Raw genomic sequence first — 22,091 nt, forward strand, 5'->3', positions numbered from 1 at the left:
CCTTATTAGAACACCCTTTGATCACCCCTAGGACTTCATTCCTTAGAGGAAAGCTTTAGGAGCCTGGGCAATGCAAACACATACAGAACGTGACATTATCAATTCTGAAATTTTTATAAATAAATTACTGACATTGGTATATCTAAATTGCTAATATAAAGCCACATATAATGATTAGTGTTTCAAGTTTTAGGTTTCTATAAGGCTGGATATGTATGCTGACTCTAACACTAAATTTGAGAAATTGGGAAGATTTTTAAGCTCTGTGCACCTCAGCATTATTTTATTTGAATTGGAACAGAGAATAGCATCCTCATGAGTATCATCCAGAATGAATGGGAAAAAATACATAACGAACACATATTTTAGAACAAGCACCTAGTCAGTGATTAAAAGGTAGAAACAATATTGTCATTGTTGTTCCATATTCTATGCTGGGATTTGCTCCGGTGCAAACTTATTTCCTGCGCTGTGCTGACTCTGTTAAGGGAAACCCCAGATAAAGGTAGTATTAGAGACATCTTTGATATAAGCCTCTCTATTCACTTCTGTGAAATGAGTAGTTTATCCTTATTGACAAGAGGACCTGTGAAAGGAAAGCATGGGAAGGCTCATCAGTTCTGGTAGTCCTGTCTCAGGGAGAACTTGCCAGAGGAAAGACTTTAACTTGGCACCTGAAATTTGAGGAGAGTTGTACCAATGATAAGATAAGGGGAATAGATTCCCAACAAGGAAAAAGCTTATGTGAAGATTTGTAATATTAAAGGAAATTTGGAAGCTTGGAAATAAATTCAGAGGTATTACCTGTAAGCAAAGGGGAACGGGGTGAATGAAACTGGAATGTAGAGTCTGAATACACTCTAGTCTTCATCTACACTGGTCTGACCTCTTCCTCTCTCTTTCTTTACAGCTGCACCAACACGAGAGAGTAACCCCCTTGAGGCAGCAATCATTTCATAAATGCACACCTTTTAAATAGCAAAGGTCTATGATCTGGTAAGATTTCAATGTATGCATTTGATAAATGTATTAGTGATCTAATGTCATACAGAGATTGTACACAGCTAGGGAAGAGAGGAGAAGCTCCTTCAACATTGTGATGATCCTGTAATTGTGGTTGGGAGACACGCGGAATGGGACTCAGGAGACTGTACCTTACGTAAGAAAGTGCTGGATGGGGCTGCTGGAGGCATCTGAGGAGTCTGGGGATGACTCTGAATCAGGGCTGCACCGGCCTCTGAACGGTTTGGAGCCTCACTCTGCTCCTTGGATATTTTCAATGTGTTGAAGTCATAGATTCTCTGGTTTGTTTCTTTCATTACCTGGAAGCATTCATTTTTTCTGTTTAATGGCTTTCAATATAAGAAGCAGCACAGCATCTTTTCATTTCAGAGAATATCATCCTTTATTAGGTTCATGTTAGTTACCTTCAAACATAGCCTGTCTCTAATGTATTGCTGCAGGAAATTGCCAAAATATTTTTTGCTAACATGTAAAATGATCAGGCATACTTATGCACAAAATTGTTCAATATTTACTTACTGATTTTTTTTACAATGAAAACTCCATTTCTATCTTTATGACAAAACACACCTCAGTATAGTTTGCTTTTTATGTCTCTACCATCAGTTTCCCATACCTTTCAACATATATCATAGTTGCAGAGAACTCACATGCCATTTTACAAGGTTGATTTTTTTATATATGATAATTTTTCTGCCTAGAAGACTTTCCAATGTCTGTCTTTACCTTGCTAAGAACAATAGTACCTATTGCATGTAGATTTCTCATAATGTACAAGGCACTGAAATAAGAAATGCACATCCAGGCCGGGCGTGGTGGCTCACGCCTGTAATCCTAGCACTCTGGGAGGCCGAGGTGGGCGGATCGTTTGAGCTCAGGAGTTCGAGACCAGCCTGAGCAAGAGCGAGACCCCATCTCTACTAAAAATAGAAAGAAATTATATGGACAGCTAAATATATATAGAAAAAATTAGCCGGGCATGGTGGTGCATGCCTGTAGTCCCAGCTACTTGGGAGGCTGAGACAGGAGGATCGCTTGAGCTCAGGAGTTTGAGGTTGCTGTGAGCTAGGCTGACGCCACGGCACTCACTCTAGCCTGGGCAACAGAGTGAGACTCTGTCTCAAAAAAAAAAAAAAAAAAAGAAATGCACATCCATAATCTCACTAATGATCAAAGCATCTGATGAGGAACATGTAAGCTACTTCCCCAATACCACGCAACAAATCAGCCAGATGTAGACCAAGTCTACCCTATTCCCAATCCCTCGCTTTTAACCACTGTGTGAAATTAGTACCCCACTCTCTTAATGTCTTCAAATATTATAACATTTAGCACAGGTTTCAAATCCTGTTGAAGCCAATAAAGAATGCTATTATCTTACTGTATTTGAATAAGTTTCTCCATTGAACTATGACTACAAGGCATCATTTGTTCTTTCATACTTTTGGCTTGACTCTATGGGTAAAAAAGAATAAATCTGGTTCTTAGAAAACTTAAATCAAATCATTTCCTCTTTAGAAAGCTAATTCTCACCTGAATGAAACTATGTATTTCAGAAACCAGTTTTGATGTCTGTTTCTTTTTTCTCAGTCGAAAGCAGAAGAGCTGAAGTTTATTTCCTTCTTCACAGGGAATATCGTGACATTTCCCTTTCCCCACTACTTCCATGTTTCCTGTATTATCCTGAATTTCATAGATTGTGCTGTTCTTATTTACTATTTTCTGCAACAGAAAATTAATATCCAATTCTTGAGAACATAGTTAATAAGTACCGTACATAAGAGAACATACCTTGTGACAGGTTAAAACAAGTTGCAGGACAGCACGTGCTAGTACTGTGCAAACATACATATATGACAGCTCTAGAAGAGTGGGTTATTTTCCAATTTTCTACTGCTTTCACCTCCAAGACAGCTATGATTCCCAAAGCACCTTTATCCAGAGGAATCTGAAATCCTTGGGAGGCTTTTATGACCTCTTCCTCCATGCAAAAGGATGGATCTGCTACATCTATGTATTCAGTAGCTTATGAGAGATCTGTAATAAAATGGAAGGTTCTAGTAACTCCCTAATTACCTTTTCTACCTTTTCTATTTACTGAGTCTTTCTCCCCTCCTGAGCTCAGGTCCTTAAGTTCAAAATTTATACTTTCTTGCTCACCAAGGCTATAACTCTTCAAGTTTAGAATTGGGTTCATGACAATGATCACTTTAAGAGTGTGGACAGAAAATAATGCAGGGAAAACAAGGGGTTTTACTAGAAAACAAATATACTGTGGTGTGAGCTGTTAATCATATGAGAAATTACTTGAATTAATATCAGGTTATGGATTGTTTTTGGTTTGAATGTTTTATGGTAAACCACTTTGTGCTTTTTTTTTTTTTTTCTGGCATATCTAAAGGCATGTTTAGATGACCTGAATTTCTAAGTATCACCTAAATTCAGACTTCTCAGTTGTTCAATACCTTTTTGATGAATGATTCTCATTTGGTTACAATATCATCCTAACTAGTTGACTGCCTTTGTGTTTCAGGCATGTTCAGGCGATTCACTACTTGCTCTGACTTTAAAAAACAGAACTCAAATCTCAAAGAGCAATACTTCATCCAAAATGAAAATAGAGTGATTATTGTTACAGCTGAGGTAATAATCAAATATATATTTAGGCCGGGCTCAGTAGCTCACACCTATAATCCTAGCAGTCTTGAAGGCCAAAGCGGGAGAGTTGCTTGAGCTCAGGAGTTGGAGACCAGCCTGAGCAAGAGCTGTTTCTCCTAAAAACAGAAAAAATAAGCTGGGCATCATGGCACACTCCTGTAGTCCCAGTTACTTGCAAGGCTGAAGCAGGAAGATAGCTTGAGCCCACGAGTTTGAGGTTACTCTGAGCTAGGCTGACACCACGGCACTCTAGCCAGGGCAACAGAGTGAGATTCTCTTTAAAAACAAACAAATAAACAAACAAATAAATTTAGTAGAATATGTATATGGATCTAGACCCTATACTGTTCTCAACCATTGTGGTTTAGAATAATACATAGTCATAGCTGGTGAAATCTCAAGGCTTCACAGTGAACATTTTCCTAAAAAGTGCAGGATAATATTCTGGGAAGGAAAACATGAGAAGGAGAATATTAATAGTTTCCCTAATTCCCAGTCTTATCCTGAGAAAAGATTTTGTCCACTTATCATTAGTGTTGAGAGAGTCCAGGGTTCTAATGTTCAGTAAATAGGTAAAACTGCATTTAACACCACAAAAGACTTTTAATTTCAGATATTGGTGGAGATATGAAACAAAAGAATTTTGAGGACTTACCGAACGTAGTGTACATAATCCATATACAATAGTTCCAGAAGCTTGCGTTTTAATAATATCTATCAGCAGGGTTTCTTTTGCTCTGCTCATGATGTTGTTCGGAACCTCAATCTTTTGGTCAGGACCAGCTTCAGATACAGAAGAGGCTTCATTCACCTCTAGGAGATGGTCATATTCAAAATAATCTGATAGGGTGATAATTCTCCTTCTGGTGAATATTCTCTTCAACTTGATGTTGAAAACCTTCACATGAAAGAACTGTTTCTCTGTAGCCACCGTAGCATGAAACATTTTTTTGGTCTCCTTTTCTGAGGACTCATATGCAAATGGATCTGCTGCACTCAGCACCATCACCACCATTGGGCCCTTTCGGAGATCAGGTTTTCTAGTCGTTGCCTGAGAGGTGGCCAGTGGTTTTGGGGTCTGTGTACAATAGCACAGGAGAACAAAGGAAAATTTTTGAGTGGGGAATAAAGAACCACTACCCAGTGACCTCAGTCATAACCTGGAGCCCAGCAATATTTACAGATGTTTAGAGCTGTGGCCAGGATGGAGGCCGCTGAGCAAGGCAGCAGAGCATATCCTGAACTGGTGCCACAGCCAGAGGATGTCATAGAGGAGACTGCATGTGTGGAAAGCAGGAGAACATTTTGTGAAAGAATAATCCTTAAGAAGTAAAGCATAAGAGGAACACCAGAGCAGTGGATTCTGAGAGCTTTGCCATGAAGTACTTTTAAAATAATTTAAGGAAAAAATAACAAATTGTAGTCTTACTCTTACCAGATTAGAATGGGAAAGTATCAAATAGACAAGTAAAAATAAATAGCACTGAAAATGGAAGATGATGCCCACTGCAAACCACAGACATGAAGAGTTTTCAGTTATCACCAGTGTAGACTGGGCAATTTAGGGAGTGTAAGTCATAGTTCCTCTAACATTCAGTGCTGTTACAGCAGGTGGGAACACACGTGGTCTGAAGCCTTCCTGATACCCTAATGTCAGAAGATTCAGGGTAGTGACGCTCTGGAGATGGCCGCTTCCACCATCACAGCAGTTCTCAATGTTGGGCTCTAGGAGGAGCTCCCTGTCAGAAACCTGGAATCCGGGTGATTTATTTATCTTTAATACCCTTTCTCCATAACTTCCTGGTCTCCTAAATTTGCAGCAGAATGCTTTAAAGGGAGGTGGTTTAGTCAATCAGGAGAATTGTGGGAGGCATGGGTGGGGCTCATCCACAATCCAGCAGGCTGTGGGATGCTCTGGCCTGGGATACCACACACAGTGATCTCATGTGGATGACTGGCCTTGATTGGATATGTCTTCTTATGAACATGAGCAGTTCAGCCTAACACTGGAAAGCCCTTTCCCCAATGCAAGTTAATCAGTAACAGCAGACTCATACATGAGAATATTAATAGCAACACTAATATGCAACCTTATAAGGAGTCATTTGAATACGCAGCATACATAAAGGGGATTGTACAGTTACTCAGAGATAAATAATGAGACAATATATTGTATGATACCATTTTCAGCATAATTGTGTATGTACTTTCATAGGAGAGAATCTGAAAGGGTATAGAAAAAAATGTATCATAATAGGGATGGTGTAATTTATGGTAATTTAAATTTAAATATTTTCTGTTTGAGTGGTTGCTGGCATTTGGACTTTTTTCCAAAATAATCTTGTGTTAAGATAAAAATCTATTATCAGAAAAAACGTAGAGCATGTTTCATTTGTGGCTGACGCTGTGGGTTCTTCACTTGTGGCCCATCATAGTCTATATCTGTTCTATTGTTTATCATAGAAACATAAGTCATTCATTTTTGGAATAAAACTCACTGAAGTTTCAATTAGTTATTAGACTGTCCCTGATGCATGCATACAGCAAAGGCTGGACTTTCTAAATTTGTTAAGAGGACAATTTCATAAGAATTATCAGAAACATATAATTATAAATTGAAGTTCACTTTCTTTCATTTCTGTGCATTAGTATATGGTGTTCTTTCAGCCTTGGGTTTTCCTAAACTTCTTGACCCACTTCCCTAATCCATAACTTCTTTTTGTTTTTGAACGTTTGGGCCTCACAACGTATACCACATTTCTTTGAGTCAGATGAAAGTTATTTGATCTTTCATTAGCTGTACTGATTCATATCTTTGGACTTAGTTTTCACTTTTTCATTGAATAAATGTATTTACTGAGAGCTTCCTACAAGGCAGACACTGATCTAGGCTCTGGGATACACTGGTCCACAGGCTGACAAAGGAACCCTAATCCTGGAACTCAGAGTAAGGTGGGAAAGATAAACATTTCTTAATTTCAGTTATCATTAAATAGCAGAAAATAAAGAAATAAGCTTCTCCCACAGAGCACCATGAAGGTTTCACCTTTGTCACTGTAGTTTCAGTGAGCATTTCCCGAGGACAAGATATCAATGTTGGGATCTAAAGGAAGAGTAGGGTTGCCCAGGTAAGTAAGAGTTCTCTAGGTGAAAGTAACATGGTTTGTGAAAATCCTGAAGTGGAAAGGAGCACGGTGCTGGCCAAAGAAACTTGAACAGATTAGTGAGCAAAGGGAAGAGGTATGAAAGATACGGGAGCTGTGTACAGTGACCCAACTGCTGTATCCCCCTGTACTCTTATGGACCCTACACCTGTCTGTCTCTCCCCAGACAACTCAGGACAGAAAACATTCTGCACTCAGAGACATTTTCAGGTTCATCAATATCCCTGTGGAAGCAAAAGCTTAAAATGTTGTGAATTCTCAATATATACCTTTCATTAACTTGCTAATTATTGGTGCTATTTTAAAGTAGAAGATGAGATAAGATTTCTGTATTTTTAGTAGAAGAAACTGAAGCAAAGGAGACCAGGAAGAGCATACCTCAGTTGAGGAATTGCTGGGTGGAGCTGATGCAGTCTGGAGAGGTGGGGGATGGCCCAGGGCTCTGGACGTGCTGGCTCCTGCAGGACAGGGAGGCTGAGTCTGCTCCTCTGACACCTTAATCCTTTTGGTCCCATCCTTTCCTTTGGCTGTGTTTTTCCTTTTCTGAAAATAGTTTGATTTTCCTGTTATTCAATTTCAGTGTCAAATGTAGTAAGGCATATTTTCATTCCTGGGAAGTTGTCTTATTATAGCTATCAATGTGTTTCATGGAAACTTGAGGGGGTTCTGTCCATCCCTGGACATGTAAGAGGTGGACATTCAGCATTTCTTTTAACAAAGGAAGAGGATAAATTTATACAAATCATTTCATTTCTCTAATTTCTTCTGTTGAGGGATGTGCTGACTCAGAAATGGTAAAACTAGGATTTTATAAACATAGGCAAAGCATTTTGCTACCTGATTCCCAAATTACTACTCCTCTCTAGTGGGGTTAAAGATACATTTAGGTTACATATATGTACATTATGCTTACTTAAGTTTTTCCCTTAATTCCTTGCACAAAGAAGATGATCAATTATTAGGCAATTTTCTGAATCTTAAACTTGATTGGAAACTAATGAAGCCATCACTGTCTGATGGAGAGATTGGGTGGAAGAGCTTAGCAGAGTTTCCTCTGTGGGTCTTGAAACCCATTGCTCTTTCTCAATCTTACCTGAGGTCCAGGAGTCACCTCTGTGCCTTCAGATGTGAGAGATGTGCTTGTGGACCTTTTTCTTTCTGGAGCAGGTGTAGCAGGACCCTTTTCTTTCTGCTTGCTCTTCTCTGAAGGGGTTGTTCTTTTTTCTGGTGTGGATTTAATTTTATTCACAACTAATGCAGAAAAAAGGAGGACATATAAACCCAGAGCTGATGGTCTCACAGAACTGAAGCAGTTTCCATACTAATTCCTTTCAGCTTCTGCTGAGAGCTCAGGTGAGCTCCACTGCTTTAGCCCAGCCCAGCCTCAAGGTGACTAGTAGTCACTGCACAGGTTCAGGCACAGGCACTGTCTTGTGCTCCTCAGTGTTTCCTGTTTGCCTCCCCCCGGGCCTGAGCACATCCTTCCCATCCTCTGAACTGCAAGTGATCAGTCCAGTCCTTTCCTAATCCTGCTCTCCTATCATTTCCTTTCTAAAATAAAAAGTTCTCATGAGGTTCTCTGCTTGGTCGTGTTCTCCAGATAATCTATGCAAATTACACAACCAGTGAGTGGAAATGTGATATATGTTTGTGAGGTACGGTACGGTGATTTGGACTTTGGCTTTAAATATATATATTTAACTTATTAATTTTATGACAGGGAAGAATTTCACCCTTCTTAGAGGTAGGTTTGTACTTAACTACTACCTCTGTTTTTTTTTTTTTATAAGGCATAACGATGGGCTAAATATTCTCAATAGGACACATACATTAATCAATTAAATGTACTTATTTCAAATATGAACAAGTTTTAAAAGTTTATTTTGTCATTATCAGCCTTTCTAATATAGTGGAAATGTCAGTCTCTCATCAACTCCCTCTCATTCTAATTCTTTCATGCATCCCAAATGCACCCTCCAAAATACAAAAATCTCCATTAGAAATGGGTTGTTCTAAGTTGTTAACTTGTTGGCATCTGAAGTATCAACACTGTCAAGGCCACTGGGTCACAAATTATGACAGGGATATACCAACTTTGTCCAAGGTGAGGTTCTAGTCAAGGTTGAGAAGGGTTGGGGACAGTGGCAGATAGGGAGTGTTCCCTGTTACCTTTTGGCTTTTCCTTCTTAAGAATTTCTGCAACACAGTCAACAGAATGAAGAAAATTAGACCAGTTATGTGACGATTCAACTCCTGACTTGTCCCCTCTGGCTGTCTCTGAGTCTGAATCTCCCAAAGAGAGAAACAAGTTTCTAGGAAGGACTGGATTGTATAAGATTGGGGACAATGTTTGCTCCAAGGTCTTACATATTGTATTGATGCCATCCATGCTCAGCAGTAAGCTGTTAGATCCATTTGGGGAAGTCTCCATAATTTCAATTTGTCAACTTTTTAAGACCTTTCTACATTGTTACATGTGTGACTTGAGTGATGTTATCAATGTTTTTGTAAATATTTACTGTTTTTCTATTTAGATTAATTCCAACAATTTTGTAGTTTAATAAAATGTTCTAAACATTGCAAAAAAATAATTTATGCAATGTGTTGAAGTGCTGGCATATCTTTGCATAGTTGTATAATTTTGTCCACACCAGCGTCACGTGGGAATTTGTCAACCATCAAGTTAGCAATCTGAACTTTGTCATATTTTTCTTGCATTTCCTTCCTCAGGTTTAACGTACTGGCCAGTAAGAACTTAATCATTCTAAACTGGTAATCACTGGTGTCCTCTAAACCTTTAAGTAGAACAATTTTCCAGCATTCATCTGTCATATTTAAAGACATAGGTGAGGCTGCAAGAGAAAAATGGCATAGAATGTCACACACCTATACAGACAATTTAAATGACTGCTTGTGCCTACCCAAGTGAGGAGCCCATATGGAAGTGCTTTCCATGGATGTGGGAAGAGGTCCCACCAAGAAGGACTTGAAGACCAGATATGTCACTGTGGACATTGGGTCAAGAACTGCTGCATTAGGAACGTCTATGAAATTCATCTTGTTTAATGAGGATGGTTGAGTTGGGTCCAGGTGCGTGTGGTAGAAGGAGGTCTAGAAACTGTCAATCATTACAGTGTCTAGAGTATGGGCTGTGCAATGCCAGATATTCTGGTTCCTACTCTTATCCTATACTGGGGCTGGAGCCTGTCGCCAGATGCCTGCTGTTTCCTGACTCCTCCCATCGCCACTGTGACTAAACTGCTTTATGTTTAAATGGTCTGCAGCCTCCTTCCTACCTTACACAAATACCCTTCTGAGTTCTGAGCTGCAGTCCCAATCCCAGTCCTCCACTGTCTCTTCCCTAGTCAGTTCTCACTAGCATCCCGTCTGCCTTGGTGTTGACTATGTCCTTCGCACCCTCTGTGCCCTTAGTACTACCACTCTGCTGAACATCTTCATGCTCTCTCCTGCAGAGTCACAGAATTTATTGACTGAATTGATTTCATTAGCTGCTTGACATTTTTTAGGCTTCATTTAACTTAGTAGCTCTTTTCCCAGAGCCAGTTTTCTCTCTACTTGTGGCTTGCCACGTTTTTATCCCACTGAAATCCTTCAATATTTCCCCATTCTCATTTCAAAAAATTTCTTATTCCTAAAATGTCTTAGATTACCTTGAATATCTGCATCTTTTTTTACTTCTGGTACTGTCTGGAAAGCCATTTGTACATTTCTTTCTCTGTCTACCTCCCATACAACACTTAGGATTCGCTGGAGGCTTTGTTTTCTGCAAGCTTCCAGAGTCCTAACGCAGGCTGACCCACTCACCTGGATGTCTTTAGCATTTCATGCATTTCCTTCATGATACCAAGTACATGATATTGATTCCAATTGTTTTTAAAAAAATTAATGAAAATTTTTAGTTTAAGCACAGTGTCTTTGCATACCTTTTATATAATTGGGATATTTTAATTCCTGGCACTATTACTTGTTTCCTATTTGAGAGAACATGGGTGTCCTCAGATAGAAGAGGCCCATAGAGTTTGGAAGGAGGAAGGATGGCTGCCTAGAGACACCACTTTCCGGACAGTCCCAGAAGAAAGAAGGGTTTCAGATAAAGGAGAGGGGAGAGGGGACATAGCCCAGATTAAGATCAGTGAGAGAAGTGGCGGAGCCTACTGGGGACATCATGAAGAAAAATTGCAAAGCAGAGAAGGAGGAGGATAAAGGAAATGAAGATAATTGTGAGAACAAAACCCAGAGAGGCTCAGAGCCCAGTGAAGGGGTAAGGGGTATCCCTTTTTCCCTCTGAAATTCCCTTGGTGATCAGTGGCCTACCAGGTTCCTAGGAAGCTATTCCAGCCCCACAAGCCCAAGCTCCGAGGCAACCATGGAATTGTGAGGAGAACATGCATGATCCCAGAGCTTGGACATTCCGCGTGGGGTTCCTCTTTGAGGATAGGGATCCCAGAGGCTAGAGAGCCGGCTTTCTTCCACTCAGACTGTAAACTCTCCCCTCCCCTCCCCAGTCCACTGCAACCAGAGAGTAGTTTCAGCTGAGAATTTGCAAGCAGCAGCCTCTCCCCGGCTGGCATGTCCTGCAGTCTGAGGTTTCCACACAGACTGGAGCCCATGCCTTTCACCTTGAGAACCTGCAGGTGACCCAGGGTGCCTGATTTGGGAGCTCCCTGCCTGCTGGCATTTTGTGGAAATGCACACCAGCAGGTAGACATGCAGGCTGGATCCTGTGACCCCAGGACTGGAACAGTTTGCAGGGGGCCACACTGAGGAGGTATGGGAGCTGGACTCAGGAGGCAAGGTGGAAGGAACTGATAGGAGAACACTGTTGAGGTACAAGAAGTGGCGCTCTGGGGAAGCGCCATCACCCCCACAGGAAAGCCGTGCTGTCAGACAAGAGGGGGGTCTCCAGTGGGGAAGATTCCAGCCTGTGGGGCCATAGCAACTGAGTGCAGCATGTTCAGGGCCTGAGAGCAGGGGCAACGCAAGAAGGGTGAAGCTCACTCTCCACAGCTGGTCTGGGACATGCAGCCCCTCCCTCATAAGCAGCCTTTCTGGCTTGGATAACCAGCCTTGACCCTCCTCTCAGCAGCTTTCCCTAGAGGCAGGAGAAACAACCTCTGAGCCCTGCTGAGGCTTTGAAAAGCCTTCCTGTCTCCCTCAGTCTAACCATGCCCAACCTCACCCATTCACCCACCTCTGCTGTGGGGGAGATGAAGCAATCCCCTGGGAGCTGCAAGGCCTCTCCCAAAGCCTGGGACATTCAAGTGCTCCACCTGAGGGACTGGAGCTTATCACAGGCACAAAAGAACATCTCTGCAGTTGGCTGTCTCCTGCAAGCATCAACCACTGACAGGAGAACAACTCTGTAGCTCATTATAGCATCTACCAACTCAATCAAACAGGGCATGACTGAGTCTTGCTCACAAGCATCATCCACCATCTCAGAGACTAAGCTGAGGGTCCCAATACAATGCATACTCCTAGGAAGACAGAAAGACAGTGGTATAGAAGCAACTTGAGGTGACAATGAATTTTAGGAGAGAAAAGTTATAGGCAACCTGATCTGTGAGGGGTCTCCCTCCTCCACTGCAGACCTCTGGGCTGATCAGGGGGCTGCTCAGAGCCTGTGTGGAGTCATTCTACTGGAAATCAGGTGCAGCAGAGATCTGGTGCCTGCCAACTCCAGGTTTCTGCAACTGATGCCACCCTGATTGTTCTGGTGCATGGTTCCAGGTCTACATGGCATGCAATATTTCAGCAATAGCATTTGAATTACACCTGCCAAGCTAAGGTGGGAAGAGATGCTCCCCTATATTGTGCCCTGTGACTGGGGGCCAAACATATCTCCTCCCCAGCATGAGAGCTGAACAGAGGAGGAGTACCATACACCACAGGTACCACTTGGGAAGCCTGGGGCAATTGTCTCAATGGGTCTTAGTTCTGGAGGGAGAACCTGGGCCAAACAGCAGTGCTAGCCCAATTATGTGGACCCTGTGCCATTGAGGCTGCATGACGGGGGAGCAGCAGTCTTCATACTGGAGGAAGCCACCCCTTCTGTGCCGCACTGCTTCCAAAATCCCCAGAGCCAGCTCTGAATCTCTTGCTTTGCCCGAGTCTGAGGCTTTGCCCCTCTAGCTCAAGGGCCCATGCCAGGCCTGCAGCTCCAGCCCTGAGATTCAAGAATTGTTCCTGGACCTCAAGACCCCACTACTGAGTCCTTCCACTACCACTGGGCTGGCAGAACCTACCCAGTGTCCAACACTTCACTCAGGAACCCTGAGTCCTTAGGAGCCATGAATCCTGGACTTGGTTCAAGAGAGTCCTGAGGAAAGGAGAACAAGTGCCCTGAATCCTATTAACCCAGAGCTGAGGTAAGAGGACCTAGATGAGAAAAAACCAGCAAAAGAACCCTCTTAATGTGAAAAAACAAAAAGTTTGACTCCTCAAGAGATCACAATGAAGTTACAGTAGTGGACTCTACCCACAAGGAAATTGCTGAAATGATAGAAATGGAATTCAGAATATGGATAGCAAATAACATAAATGGAAGTGATGAGAAAGTTGAAAACCAACAAAAAGAAGCCACAGAATATTTCAGGAAATCAACGAAAAAAATGAAAAAAATCACTAGAGAGCTAGACTGCACAGGGAATGATATAATGAAACTTAAAGAAATGAAAGAGTCATTTACAGAATTTCAAAACACAGCAGAAAGCTTCAACAATAGGCCAAACCAAGTAGAAGAAAGACTCTCAGAGCTTGAAGACAAGGCTCTTAAGATAACCCAGTCATTCACAGAGGCAAAGAAGAGTATAAATAAGTCTGAGCAATCACTGAGAGAGATATGGGACTATGTGTAGTGAACTAACATTCACATCATAGGTATCCCTGAGGGAGAAGAAGAAAGAGCTAAAAGCACGGAAAATCTATTTGAGGAAATTATTGAGGAAAACTTCCCTTATATTGTAAGAAATTCAGACATACAGATACAAGATGGACATGAAACACCATGAAGATTCATAGCAAATTGGTCATCTCCAAGACACATAGTAATCAACCTGGCCAAAGTCAAAATAAAGGAGAAAATTCTGTAAGCAGCAAGATGAAAGCATCAAAAAACCTACAAAGAAAAAATCCATCAGGATAGCTATAGACTTCTCATAGGAAACCTTAAAAGTCAGAAGGGATTGTGGCCCCATCTTCAATTGACTTAAACAGAATAACTACCAGCCTAGAATTTTGTATTGTATAAAACTAAGTATCACAAAGAAATTAAGTCTTTTCCAGACAAGCAAACACTGAGGAATTTTGCAATGACCAGACCTGCAATGCATGAAATACTCAAAAGGGCACTATACACAAATCAGCACAACAGATATCCACTAGTGTAAATTCACCTAAACCCCCCCCCCCAAACTCACAACTCCTATAAAACAATAGAACAAGAGGTAAAACAGCAATAAGTGACTACCTAAAAGGATGAACAGACCAACATTCCACATATCAATGCTATCAATCAATGTTAACGAACTGAATGCTCCTGTCAAAAGAGATAGGCTGGAAGAATGGATGAAAAAACACCACCCAAATATCTGCTGTCTCCAGGAAACATGAAACACTTCTAATCCACAGGGACACACAGAGTTTCATTGTGACAGGATGGAAAAAATATTCCACGCAAATGGAAATCAAAGCAGAGCTGGAGTAGCCATTCTCCTATCAGATAAAATTGACTTTTAGTCCACACAGGTAAAGAAAGACAAGGAAGGTCATATAATGGTAAAGGGAACTATCCAACAAGAAGACATAACATTCCTAAATATATATGTGCCCAACACGGGAGCTCCCAGATGCATAAAGCAAATTTTACTAGAGCTAAGCAAAGAAATAAATAGCACTATTGTAATTTCCAGGGACCTCAACACCACTGTCAGAACTCAATAAATCATCAAAGCAGAATATAAATAAAGAATGGACTTAAACCAAACTCTAAATCAAATGATCCTAACTGGCATTTACAGAACATTCTACCCAAAACCAAAGAATATACATTCTTCTCAGCAGCACATGGGACATTATCCAAGACAGATCATACCTTAGGCTATACAACAGGTCTCAACAAATACAAAAAAATTCAAAATTTTACCATGTACCTTATCAGACCACAGTGGATTGAAACTAGAAATCAGTTACAAGACAAACCCTCAAACCTACACAAAGTAATGAAAATTAAACAACATGCTGCAGAACGATTTTTGGGTCAAAGACAAAATTAAGATGAAAATCAAAAGATTCCTCAAAGTGAATAACAAAGGGACACAAGCTTTCAAAATCTATGGGACACAGAAAAAGCAGCTCCAAGGGGAAAATTCATAGCCTTAAATGCCCACATCAAAAAGACAAATCACAAATTAACACATCACAAATTATCAACCTAATGTCACATCTCAAGGAACTAGAAAAGGAAGAACAAACCAAACCCAAAACCAGGAGAAGAAAAGAAATAATGAAGATCAGAGTAGAACTAAATGAATTATAAACAAACAAACAAAAGAATACAAAGAATTAGCATAACAAAATGTTGGTTCCTTGAAAAGATAAATAAAATTGACAAAACTCTTGCTAGATTAATCAAGAACACAAGAGACAGGGTCCAGATAAGCTCAATCAGAAAGGAAAATGGTGATATTCCAACTGATACCAAAGAAATACAAAACATCATCCATGAATACTATGTAAATCTCTACGCACAAAAACTAGAGAATGTAGAGGAAATGAACAAGCTCCTGGAAATATACAACGTCCCCAGACTAAACCAGGAAGAAATAGATATCTTGAATAGACCAATGATGAACAATGAGATGGAAACAGAAGTAAAAATCCCCCCAATAAAATCAAACCCTGGACCAGCTGGATTCACAGCCAAATTATATCAGACCTACAGAAAAGACCTGATATCAATAATACAGAAATTATTTCATAATATTGAGAAGAAGGGAATCTTACTCAACTCATTCTATGAAGCCAGTATCACCTTGATACCAAAGCCAGGATAGGACACAACAAAAACAGAAAACCACAGACAAATATCCCTTATAAATATACATGCAAAAATCCTCAGTAAAATACTAGCAACTGAATTCCACAATAAATCCAAAAATAATCTACCAGGACCAACTGAGATTCATCCCAGGGATTCAAGGATGGTTCAACATATGTAAGTCATTAAATGTGATTCACCATATAAACAAAAGGAAAAACAAAGGCCATTTGATCATCTTAGTAGATGCAGAAAAAGCATTACACAAAATCAAGCACTGTTTAAATATTAAAAACCCTCAATAAACTAAGCACTGAAGAAATATCTTTCAGTATTATAAAAGCCATATATGACAAACCCAAACTGAATGGGAAAATGTTGAAAGCATACCCCCTAGATCTGTAAAAAGACAAGAATGCCCATTGTCACCACTTCTATTCAACATAGTGCTGGAAATCCTACCCAGAGCAATCAGAGAAGAGAAGATATTAAGGGTATCCAAATCAGGAAAGAAGAGGTCAAACTATCATTCTTTGCTGATGATATAATCTTGTATTTACAAAGGTGCAAATACTCCAACAAGAGTCTCCTGAAGTGGATAAATAAATTCAGCAAAGTCTCAGGAAACAAAATCAATGTACATAAATGAGTAACATTTCTCTATACTAATAACTGTCAAGCTGAGAGTCAAATTAAAGACTCAATACCACTCACAATAGCTACAAAGAAAATTAAATCCTAGGAATCTACTTATCCAATGAAGTTAAAGATCTCTACAAGAAGAACTATGAAACACCAAGGAAAGAAATCACAGAGGATACATACAAATATAAAAAATAGCATGATTATTGATATGTAGAATCAACATTGTTAAAATGTCCATCCTATCCAAAGTGATTTACAGATTCAATGCATTCTCCATCAAATTACCAATGTCATACTTTACAGATCTAGAAAAAATAATTCTATGCTTTGTTTGGAACCAGAAAAGAGCCTGAATAGACAAAGCTATCTTAAGCAAAAAGAAAATATCTGGAGGCATCCCATTACCCAACTTCAAACCATATTACAAGGCTATAGTAACCAAAACAGCATGGTATTGGTACAAAAATAGAGATATAGACCAATGGAACAGAACAGAGAACCCACTTATAAAACCATATACCTACAATCAACTGATCTTTGACAAATTAGACAACAATGTACACACAGGAAAAGAAGTCCTATTCAATAAATGGTGCTGAAAAAATTGGATAGCCACATGCAGAAGAATGAAAAATGACTCCTGCCTCTTACCACTACAAAAATTAATTCGAGATGGATAAAAGACATGTATCTAAGGCATGAAACCATAAAAATTCTAGAAGAAAAAGTAGGAAAAGTCTTCTATCTTTGGGCCTTGGCAAATAATTTATGACTAAGACCCAATGGCAATCATGGCAACAACAAAACTTAATAAATGGGATTTGATTAAACTAAAAAGCTGCATAGCTAATGAAATAATCAACAGAGAAAATAGCCAATCTACAGAATGGGAGAAAATATTCACAAGCAATGCATCCAATAAAGGGCTAATATATAGAATCTAAGAAGAACTCAAGCAAATTAGCAAGGAAAAAACAAACAACCCTATTTAAAAGTGGGCAAAAGACATGAACAGAAGCTTTTTAAAATAAAGACAAATGGCTAATAAACATATGAAAAATTGCCCAGTGTCACTAATTATTAGAGAAATGCAAATTAAAACCACAATAAGATATCACCTTACCCCAGTTAAAATGGCTTTTATTAAAAAGTCCCAAAATAATAGATGCTGGCGTGGATGCACAGAGAAAGGAGCACTTATACACTGTTGGTGGGACTGAAAATTAGTACAACTTCTATTGAAAACAGTATGGAGACTCCTCAAAGAACTAAAAGTGGAGCTACCATTCAATCCAGCAATCCCACTATTGGGTATTTACCCAAAAGAAAAGAAGACTTTTCATCAAAAAGACACCTGCACTCGAATGTCTATTGCAGCACAATTCACAATTGCAAAGATGTGAAATCAACCCAAGTGCCCTTCAACTCATGAGTGGATTAATAAAATGTGGTGTATGTATACCATGGAGTACTACTCAGCCATAAAAAGAATGAATTAATGCCTTTTGCAACAATTTGAATGGAATTAGAGACCATTCTCCTAAGTGAAGTATCTGAAAAATGGAGAAACAAACCCCACATGTACTCACTATTAAATTAGAACTAACCAATGAACACATATGTGCACAGAGGGAAGTAATACTCAGTGGAAATCAGCCAGGGGGGATGGGAAGAGCAAATACCTACCTAGCAGGTACTATGAACACTATTTGTGTGACGGGCATAATTTAAGCTGAAATTCAAGCATTACAAAAGTGATCCATGTAATCTAAAACATTTGTGCCTCATTAATATTTTGAAATTTTTTTAAAAAGGAAAAGGCCCATAGAATGGACAATCTATACAAAGACATATTATAATGAAACTGAAGAATATTGAATACAAAATGACTACTCCAGAAGCCTCCAGAAATGAAGAATAGATCACCCACAAAGATTAAAGAATTGGATTGAAACTGGTTTTCAATAATAATACTGCCTACAGCAGGACAATGGAGTAATTTTTACATAATTATGTTCCAAAACTCCTATCCATAGCAAATTTAAAAAATTTTTTAAATGGACAGTTTTGATTTTTATTGTGAATGTGAAAACACAATTTATTTGCAAAATAAAACCAAATGTGAAGTGACAGGAGGCTATGTATAGTTTTTATTTATTCCACTTAAATAAGAGTGTTCATATCTTTTGTCGTGAAACATTAGAGCTTTTGATTTTGGAATAATGAATCATATCCCAATGGAGTTTCTAGTAATACAATATTTAGAATATATGCATTAGTAGCCTTTCCAAAGCCTCCAAATTCTGATTCCAAAAAATGTCTAATCCCACAGGTATAGAAAAGGTGTTCTCCGCTGGTTCTGAGGAGAAGTTAATTTTGAAAATAGAATTTTAATCTAGACAAAAATCACATTCAAATAGAAGAGCCTCAATAACTCTTCTCTGATACTGAAGGCCTCAGTATTTGTGCAAGACCAAGACTTACATGAACACATCTATAGGAAGTAATATTCAGCAAGAAAACAATAAATAAAATTAAAAATACTGCAGACTAAAACATAAGTTCATGTGAAAAATGAATTTTAATATGTGTGCATATGTCTTATAAAGAAAATCCTGATCAGAGAGAAGAACACAAGCTATACTAATATGGTGGAGAGAAGAAGAAAAAGAATATGACAATTTGCTAATGAATTTGTCTTACAGGGTAAGATAAAGGTGTAAGTTAAAAAGAAAGCAACACAAGCAGGAGATTATAGAGTTGTCATAAGTTGAATATAGCAGATAGTTAATATCAGCATATACTTAAAAGGACTAATCAGTTAAGTGACAACTTTCTTCAAATATGATTTAATAAATCTACATATATGTTGTTAACAAATGATTAAAGGTGAAAACCTTAAAAAATTATCTTGCAGAGAGTAACTAATAGAAAGCCAGTTTATCTACGTTAGCATAACCCTAAATAGACATTAAGACAAAAAATAATTTCAGGTACTAAATAATGACAAAAGGTTTAACTCTTAGGAAAATGCCTAGTTTTAACTATGAATTTATCTAGTAGTAATAAATATAGTCCTTCATTATCCCATAATTAGCATTATGTATTTCTTTTCACACACACTGATATGCACACATACTCCTACACACATATATATTTATATAATGTATACATGTTTGTATACATGTACACATGATTATATATACACATAATATACATTATATATGTGTGTGCGAGAGCATATCTATACACTATATATGAATTTGAGAGCACTACAAGGAATAATAATTTTATGATAGGATATCAGTGTCTCAATTACTAAATGAACAAGGTAAAACATTGTGAAGACATAAAAAATTATGCCATTGTAATTGATATTAACAAACTTTATCTAACATTGATAAAATTCAGAAATCGACATTTAAAATCTCACATTCTATTCAAGCTCACATGAAATATTGTACCAGGTTATATAAAAAGTCTTTTAAAAATTCTAATAGTTTGTGATAGAAACACTTTTCCAATTGACTCTACTACATTGTCACCAGACAAAAAGATGATTAACTTTCAGGAGGGCATAAAGTAATCCCAAAATGACTGAAATACTGCCTTGAACACCTGCTATAGAATGGCGCTAAAGTGAAGGTAACACATACTGATGCAAATTTAAGACACCACTTATTGGAATATTTGCATTTGCGAAAATGAGAAATTTTCTACGATGTGTGCATTTGTTCTGATGTTTTGTGAAACTGGAATGATGCCATAAGATATAGCTTTATATACAGTTGTGAGTTTTCCTTAATATTATTTCATGATACTGTTCACACCACCTTGTCTTTTGCCCAGGTCTCACCACAGCCACTGAGTTCCCGAGCACCCTCCACCCAAGACAAGAGAAGCCTTTTTCCACATTACAACTTACGCTAATAGACAATCAGAAAATTAATTTTAAAATCTGCAATGGTCGGCCGGGCGCGGTGGCTCACGCCTGTAATCCTAGCACTCTGGGAGGCCGAGGCGGGTGGATCGCTCAAGGTCAGGAGTTCGAGACCAGCCTGAGCGAGACCCCGTCTCTACTAAAAATAGAAAGACATTATATGGACAACTAAAAATCTATATATAGAAAAAATTAGCCGGGCATAGTGGCGCATGCCTGTAGTCCCAGCTACTCGGGAGGCTGAGGCAGTAGGATCGCTTGAGCCCAGGAGTCTGAGGTTGCTGTGAGCTAAGCTGACGCCACGGCACTCACTCTAGCCTGGGCAGCAAAGTGAGACTCTGTCTCAACAAAAAAAAAAAAAAAAAAAAAAAAAAAATCTGCAATGGTCAAAATGCATTTCCATGTTTTCAGATCTCAGTCGCGATGGAATTAAAAATGTCAACTATCTCTCTAAGTAAGTGAAGGATTAAAATCGAGCAACTGCAGTTTTCATTTTCCGTAGTACCGTTCACATCAATCCTATTTGCTTCATCCCACCACCTGGAAGAACCAATACTGACTTTCTCCTTGTGATCTTGTGCATTTTAAGGATGAACGCAGATCTTCTCTACAAATAATACCCACAGGATTCACCTCACTGGAAATTTCTTCAACAGTAGTCTAGATCTTGAGGTCTTCAGAAATGCAGGAATCAATACCTCTTTTGAGTAGAGAAATGAATTAGGAAAGCTCTCAGAAACTGAGCTGCAGGATGTTATAATCTCCTGAAATACTAACAAAATGAAGTGTTCACAAAGACAACAAGGAGAAAAGGCCCTGGATAAAGTCAATTAATATGACTAGTGCTGGCTGTTTAATACTGTGCTATCACCCAGGGAGAGACGAGTTGTGATACAATGGTGAGACTCCACCCAACAAAGTTCTTATCTTGTGAATCTATTAAGTCAGAGAAAAAGAACAGTTTCCTTCCGGTAAATATCTTTACCAAAGTAAAAGGGAGAAGGGTAGAGAGGGGAGTGGATGATGAGAAATTACTTAATGGGTAAAATATATAATATTTAGGCAATAGGTACAATAAAATCCCTAACTTTGCCACTATACAATATATCCATGTGACAATGTTACAATTGTACCTCATAAATTTGTACAAATAAATAAAAAATAAATTATTTTTTTTTTTACAATTTCAATAGCTGAAAGGAGTTCCAATATTCGAACCTTCTTATCTTCCAATGACATGGGTCATTAGAGACATAATTCCCTTGAATGATGCTCTAATGTTAGAGAAATGAAGTGAGCCACGCAGTCACGTCTCTCTCCTTTCCTGCACACTGAGTGCAGTGACAAGAGGAGATCTTGGTAGAATTATCTATTGTTACCAGTACTTGACTGCATCTCCTGGATGGCGGAATGTCTGCTATGGAATTGCTATTGGTTTAAATGCTGCCTGAAGCATTGACCCAGTTATTAGTAGTTGACAAAATTGGAGCTTGCTGGGACATAGAATCATTATGAATACATAAATCCTTCCTCAAATACAAATAAAAGAGTTTGACACTATCTGTCCTCTTGAATATGACTTCACCTCAATGATGCATGATTA

At 38.9% G+C, this 22,091-nt stretch overlaps 1 protein-coding gene across 1 annotated transcript; it reads right to left on the minus strand.

Annotated features, from left to right (window-relative positions):
• Positions 1-429: 429 nt before the first annotated feature.
• Positions 430-10,565, minus strand: LOC138390330 (pyrin and HIN domain-containing protein 1-like). The gene is made up of 8 exons (XM_069479206.1): positions 10,517-10,565; positions 9,506-9,697; positions 7,939-8,096; positions 7,224-7,388; positions 4,337-4,759; positions 2,557-2,745; positions 1,155-1,322; positions 430-480 (listed from the first exon to the last, which is right to left on the minus strand). Exons 1-8 carry the CDS (start codon positions 10,563-10,565, stop codon positions 430-432), a joined length of 1,395 nt encoding a protein of 464 aa, XP_069335307.1.
• Positions 10,566-22,091: the final 11,526 nt, after the last annotated feature.

The sequence above is a fragment of the Eulemur rufifrons genome, chromosome 8 (assembly GCF_041146395.1).
Source record: "Eulemur rufifrons isolate Redbay chromosome 8, OSU_ERuf_1, whole genome shotgun sequence".
Classification (NCBI taxonomy): Eukaryota; Metazoa; Chordata; class Mammalia; order Primates; family Lemuridae; genus Eulemur; species Eulemur rufifrons.